We start from the raw sequence: 7,387 nt of genomic DNA, 5'->3' as shown, positions 1-7,387 counted from the left end.
TAGTGTGTCATATGTTTATTTTCATTGGGTACTAAGTACAATTGTTGTTTTCATGTACAGTATGCTTACAACATTTTTGTTTGCTGCCATACTGAGACATTTCTCTTGTGATTTAAAAAAAATGTCCATGGGCTCACCTGTATGATACAACAGACCCTCACAATTCTTTGTTTGATATAAGTACCAAGTTTCCTGACTGTTTCCTGACTGAGATTTGACTTTGCTATCCCCAGTTCAAGAAGGTGCTGTTACCATACACCAGCACACGGGTAGCAGTGGCCAACACCAAACTACAGGAGCTTTACACTGCTATCCCCTTCCCTGACAAAGAGAGTAACTCATACAGCCTCTGTGAGAACCCAGTAGAACAGCCTGTTACACATTAAAACATTTCTCATGGTGTGACTTTGACCCTGTGTCTCTGAGTTTCTATTTGAGAATTAAATATATATATATATACAGAAGTAATGCACTCACACTAGTGACTCACAGGTGGTCAAAATCAAATGTTGTTCTCAATAAACTGCAGGAGTATTCAATATTATGACTTACTTGACTTAAACCTCGTGGCCCCCCTGGGTAAATAGGGCATCCACTATGACTCTCCTCTCAATTCAACAGTGTGTGGGTATCTGTTCTTCTTTCAGAATTGAGTGTATCCCACTGAAGCAGCAGATCTCAGTGAGGAACATAGTGGGCTTCATGGAGTCCTTCTCCATGTACCAGGCCTTACAGAGGGCCGAGCCTGATGCTGCCACCGCACTGCTGCAGAGAACACTTGACAGGTAACAACCCTGATCAATCAACGGATGAATGAATGACTGAATGGATGGATGAATGGATTATGGGTGAATGAATGAACTAATGAGATTATTTAAACAAATGATTGAACAAATACAAACGTCATCCATGTCACTTTTATGGTCCATCCGACATGGAATTATTTTATCAAATATATTGACGTCATATTGCAGGTTTCTGAAGGAGATGGGAGTCACATCACCAGACACACTCATGGAAGTGACGCTGGAGTATTTCTGTGTCCTGGCGTCTAAACCGGAGTGAACACTCTTTACAGTGTGAATGTGTTTGTGTGTAGACAGATGTTTCTTAAGCTTGTGTTTAGGCTTGTGTGAATCATGTTCAAGCTGTTACTAGGAATGTTATTCTGTTCACATAAGATGTCATTGAAGTCCCTTTGGTTTGTCTGCTCTTTTCTATTATACATTGTAATGTAGAGCAAACTATTCACCTTAGTCACATCATTATCAAAATGCTTGCCACATTTAGTATCTTCCTTGCCTGAGATTGACAATAAAATGTGTCTGTAGACACAATTGTAAATGTTGAATATTATTTAACTTCAGGGCCGTATCAAGTGTCTCAGAGTAATATTAGGGTGTGGGATTTTAGGATCGGTTTTGCCTTTTAGATCACAATGAAAAATATAACATGGACAACAGGATCTGATCCTGGTCTGAGACACTTGATACTTAGGCTGCATTTAGACAGGCAGACCAATTCTGATACTTTTCACTAATTTGTCTTTTGAGGAATCAGATCAGATCTGAAAAAGACCTGATGTGAAAAGATCTGATGCGAAAACATCAGAATTCGGCTGCCTGTCTAAACGTAGCCACACTGCCCCAGATGTTCTTTAAAAATAAAAATAAATGCTGTATGCATGTGTTCAACCAAATTCACAACATCATGCAAACTTTGAGAAGACCTTTAATCGGTTCTTGGACCAGTCCTTCAGACATTGACTGTTTATGATTAACTCTTTCAATGATCTAGTGGTAGTGCAGCTCAGGATAAAGCCTGTTGTTGTTGATCTATGGCTCAGTGATCAGTTGGAATAAGGTTTTTATCTGAGTAAGGAGACTGAACTCATCAGGCTTTTGTATTTTCCCACATCAATCACAACAAGGAAAGCATCTCATAGGAAAACAATTTTATGATCCTTCCCCCATCCCATCTCCATGGGACTTCTTATTGGTTCTGACACAGCACACAGCCCTCTTTGACCCCATGAGCCCAGCCTCATTCGCAAACACACATTCCATGAAGCTGCTGCTCTGCCCCTTCCTCTCTCTATCTGGGGCCTGTCTCATACTAGCCTGGCCAAGCACCTAGTGGTTTCCTGGAACTGGCCCTATGAAGAAAGATAATCTCCTGCGATGAGTGAGGTAGTGTGTGTGTGATCACATTCCTTAACGTAGCCTCCACAACCCAGTGAGAAAGAAAGCTTGCATGAGTTTAGTAAAATCTGTAAGAGAAACAGGTCTCTTTCTGGGCTGGAGAAAACCTTTTTGTATTCCTGTTTTCTCCTGTAGTATAGCTCAGTGGCATGGCACGACATCTGTTTGAAGGTAAGGTGCATGTTGCCTCCTACTGGAAATACAGAGTCTCAGCTCATTGAAGAGGCCTTGTCCTTCCTGAAGAGAAGGTAGTCGTGACATATACCTGTTACACAGGATACAGACCGTTTGTTTTTCTTAAATCAAATATCATGGAATATGCATGCTCAGATGATATGGTTACAGTCTTCTGTGGACATAAAATATAAACGCATCAAGTAAAGTGTTGGTTTCATGAACTGAAATAAAAGATCCCAGAAATATTTGATACCCACAAAATGCCTATTTCTCTCAAGTATTGTGCACAAATTAGTTTACATCCCTGTTAGTGAGCATTTCTCCTTTTCCAAAATAATCCATCCACCTGACTGGTGTGGCATAACAAGAAGCTGATTAAAGAGCATGGTCAGTACACAGATGCACCTTGTGCTGGGGAAAATATAAATCCTCTCTAAAATGTGGAGTTTTGTCACACAACATAATGCCACAGATGTCTCAAGATTTGAGGGAGTGTGCAATTGGCATGCTGACTGCAGTAATCTCCACCAGAGCTTTTGCCAGAGAATTGAATGTTCATTTCTAAACCATAAGCTGCCTCCAATGTCATCTTAGAGAATTTGGCAGTACGTCCAACTGGCCTCACAATCGCAGACCATGTGTAACCACGCCAGCCCAGGACCTCCACATCTGGTTTCTTCACCTGCAGCCAACCGGACAGCTGATGAAACTGAGGAGTATTTCCGTCTGTAATAAAGCTCTTTGTGTGGAAAAACAAATTCTAATTGGCTGGGTCTGGCTCCCAAGTCGGTGGGCCTCTGCCCTGCAGCCCTTTGACCTGGAAGTAGATGTAGTCTGTGGGTCAGGGTACTGTGCTCCTGGCCTCCTCACTTCTCCTCAGTGTTGGGGACCGCCATGAGACCTGCCCAGCAGGAGGTGGCCCTGGAGCATGTAACCGCCCATAACATCTCTTACAGGTCAGAGTCACCACCCCTAACATCTCCTACAGGTCAGTCACCTCCCCTAACATCTCTTACTACAGGTCAGAGCCATTCGCCCCTAACATCTCTTACACGTCAGAGTCACCGCCCCTAACATCTCCTACAGGTCAGAGTCACCGCCCCTAACATCTCCTATAGGTCAGAGTCACTGCCCCTAACATCTCCTACAGGTCAGAGTCACCGCCCCTAACATCTCTTACAGGTCAGAGTCACTGCCCCTAACATCTCTTACACGTCAGAGTCACCGCCCCTAACATCTCTTACACGTCAGAGTCACTGCCCCTAACATCTCCTACAGGTCAGAGTCACCGCCCCTAACATCTCTTACAGGTCAGAGTCACTGCCCCTAACATCTCTTACACGTCAGAGTCACCGCCCCTAACATCTCTTACACGTCAGAGTCACCGCCCCTAACATCTCTTACAGGTCAGAGTCACTGCCCCTAACATCTCTTACACGTCAGAGTCACCACCCCTAACATCTCCTACAGGTCAGTCACCTCCCCTAACATCTCTTACTACAGGTCAGAGCCACCGCCCCTAACATCTCTTACACGTCAGAGTCACTGCCCCTAACATCTCCTACAGGTCAGAGTCACCGCCCCTAACATCTCTTACAGGTCAGAGTCACCGCCCCTAACATCTCTTACAGGTCAGAGTCACCACCCCTAACATCTCCTACAGGTCAGAGTCACCGCCCTTAACATCTCTTACAGGTCAGAGTCACCGCCCCTAACATCTCTTACAGGTCAGAGTCACCGGCCCTAACATCTCTTACAAGTCAGAGTCACCGCCCTAACATCTTACAGGTCAGAGTCACCGCCCTAACATCTCTTACAGGTCAGAGTCACCGCCCTAACATCTCTTACAGGTCAGAGTCACCGCCCTAACATCTCTTACAGGTCAGAGTCACCGCCCCTAACATCTCTTTACAGGTCAGAGTCACCGCCCTAACATCTCCTACTGGTCAGAGTCACCGCCCTAACATCTCCTACTGGTCAGAGTCACCGCCCCTAACATCTTTTACAGGTCAGAGTTACCGCCCCTAACATCTCTTACAGGTCAGAGTCACCGCCCCTCACATCTCTTACAGGTCAGAGTCACCGCCCTAACATATCCTACAGGTCAGAGTCACCGCCCCTAATATCTCCTACAGGTCAGAGTCACCGCCCCTAACATCTCTTACAGGTCAGAGTCACCGCCCCTAACATCTCTAACAGGTCAGAGTCACCACCCCTAACATCTCCTACAGGTCAGAGTCACCACCCCTAACATCTCCTACAGGTCAGAGCCTCCGCCCCTAACATCTCCTACAGGTCAGAGTCACCGGCCCTAACATCTCCTACAGGTCAGAGTCACAGCCCCTAACATCTCCTACAGGTCAGAGTCACCGCCCCTAACATCTCTTACATTTCAGAGTTACCGCCTCTAACATCTCCTACAGGTCAGAGTCACCGCCCCTAACATCTCCTACAGGTCAGAGTCACCGCCCCTAACATCTCTTACAGGTCAGAGTCACCACCCCTAACATCTCCTACAGGTCAGAGTTACCGCCCCTAACATCTCTTACAGGTCAGAGTCACCGCCCCTCACATCTCTTACAGGTCAGAGTCACCGCCCCTAACATCTTTTACAGGTCAGAGTTACCGCCCCTAACATCTCTTACAGGTCAGAGTCACCGCCCCTAACATATCCTACAGGTCAGAGTCACCGCCCCTAACATCTTTTACAGGTCAGAGTTACCGCCCCTAACATCTCTTACAGGTCAGAGTCACCGCCCCTCACATCTCTTACAGGTCAGAGTCACCGCCCTAACATATCCTACAGGTCAGAGTCACCGCCCCTAATATCTCCTACAGGTCAGAGTCACCGCCCCTAACATCTCTTACAGGTCAGAGTCACCGCCCCTAACATCTCTAACAGGTCAGAGTCACCACCCCTAACATCTCCTACAGGTCAGAGTCACCACCCTAACATCTCCTACAGGTCAGAGTCTCCGCCCTAACATCTCCTACAGGTCAGAGTCACCGGCCTAACATCTCCTACAGGTCAGAGTCACAGCCCTAACATCTCCTACAGGTCAGAGTCACCGCCCTAACATCTCTTACATTTCAGAGTTACCACCCTAACATCTCCTACAGGTCAGAGTCACCGCCCTAACATCTCCTACAGGTCAGAGTCACCGCCCTAACATCTCTTACAGGTCAGAGTCACCACCCCTAACATCTCCTACAGGTCAGAGTTACCGCCCCTAACATCTCTTACAGGTCAGAGTCACCGCCCCTCACATCTCTTACAGGTCAGAGTCACCGCCCTAACATCTTTTACAGGTCAGAGTTACCGCCCTAACATCTCTTACAGGTCAGAGTCACCGCCCCTAACATATCCTACAGGTCAGAGTCACCGCCCTAATATCTCCTACAGGTCAGAGTCACCGCCCCTAACATCTCTTACAGGTCAGAGTCACCGCCCTAACATCTCTTACAGGTCAGAGTCACCGCCCCTAACATCTCTTACAGGTCAGAGCCACCGCCCTAACATCTCTTACAGTTCAGAGTCACCGCCCCTCACATCTCTTACAGGTCAGAGTCACCGCCCTAACATATCCTACAGGTCAGAGTCACCGCCCCTAACATCTCCTACAGGTCAGAGCCACCGCCCTAACATCTCTTACAGTTCAGAGTCACCGCCCTAACATCTCCTACAGGTCAGAGTCACCACCCCTAACATCTCCTACAGGTCAGAGTCACCACCCCTAACATCTCCTACAGGTCAGAGTCACCGCCCCTAACATCTCTTACATTTCAGAGTTACCGCCCCTAACATCTCCTACAGGTCAGAGTCACCGCCCCTAACATCTCCTACAGGTCAGAGTCACCGCCCCTAACATCTCTTACAGGTCAGAGTCACCGCCCCCAACATCTCCTACAGGTCAAAGTCACCGCCCTAACATCTCCTACAGGTCAGAGTCACCGCCCCTAACATCTCCTACAGGTCAGAGTCACCGCCCTAACATCTCTTACAGGTCAGAGTCACCGCCCCCAACATCTCCTACAGGTCAAAGTCACCGCCCCTAACATCTCCTACAGGTCAGAGTCACCACCCCTAACATCTCCTACAGGTCAGAGTCACCGCCCCTAACATCTCCTACAGGTCAGAGTCACCGCCCCTAACATCTCTTACAGGTCAGAGTCACCACCCCTAACATCTCCTACAGGTCAGAGTTACCGCCCCTAACATCTCTTACAGGTCAGAGTCACCGCCCCTCACATCTCTTACAGGTCAGAGTCACCGCCCCTAACATCATTTACAGGTCAGAGTTACCGCCCCTAACATCTCTTACAGGTCAGAGTCACCGCCCCTAACATATCCTACAGGTCAGAGTCACCGCCCCTAATATCTCCTACAGGTCAGAGTCACCGCCCCTAACATCTCTTACAGGTCAGAGTCACCGCCCCTAACATCTCTTACAGGTCAGAGTCACCGCCCTAACATCTCTTACAGGTCAGAGTCATCTCTTACAGTTCAGAGTCACCGCCCCACATCTCTTACAGGTCAGAGTCACCGCCCTAACATCCTCTTACAGTTCAGAGTCACCGCCCCTAACATCTCTTACAGTTCAGAGTCACCGCCCCTAACATCTCTTACAGGTCAGAGTCACCGCCCTAACATCTCTTACAGGTCAGAGTCACCGCCCCTAACATCTCTCTTCACAGGTCAGAGTCACCGCCATCTCTTAACATCTCCTACAGGTCAGAGTCACCGCCCCTAACATCTCCTACAGGTCAGAGTCACCGCCCTAACATCTCCTACAGGTCAGAGTCACCGCCCTAACATCTCTTCAGGAGCCACACGCCCTAACATCTCTTGCAGTCAGAGTCACCCCCTAACAGGTCAGAGTCACCGCCCTAACATCTCTTACACATCTAACATCTCTTACAGGTCAGAGTCACCGCCCTAACATCTCCTACAGGTCAGAGTCACCGCCCCTAACATCTCTTACAGGTCAGAGTCACCGCCCCCAACATCT

The 7,387-nt window shown here is 47.8% G+C and overlaps 1 protein-coding gene across 1 annotated transcript in view; it reads left to right on the top strand.

Moving 5' to 3' along the window:
- The window catches only part of LOC135565654 (putative methyltransferase DDB_G0268948), a 13,448-nt gene extending 12,104 nt beyond the window's left edge, over window positions 1-1,344 (top strand). Inside the window, exons 6-7 of the mRNA XM_065013225.1 lie at window positions 648-785; window positions 975-1,344. Coding sequence (XP_064869297.1) covers window positions 648-785; window positions 975-1,065 — 229 coding nt within the window. The 3' untranslated portion in view covers window positions 1,066-1,344. The remainder of the gene's footprint in view (window positions 1-647; window positions 786-974) is intronic.
- The last annotated feature ends 6,043 nt before the right edge of the window (window positions 1,345-7,387 follow it).

Source organism: Oncorhynchus nerka, linkage group LG3 (genome assembly GCF_034236695.1).
Source record: "Oncorhynchus nerka isolate Pitt River linkage group LG3, Oner_Uvic_2.0, whole genome shotgun sequence".
NCBI classification, from domain to species: domain Eukaryota; kingdom Metazoa; phylum Chordata; class Actinopteri; order Salmoniformes; family Salmonidae; genus Oncorhynchus; species Oncorhynchus nerka.
Note: the sequence above shows the minus strand (reverse complement) of the source record. Positions and strands in the feature narration are given on the sequence as shown.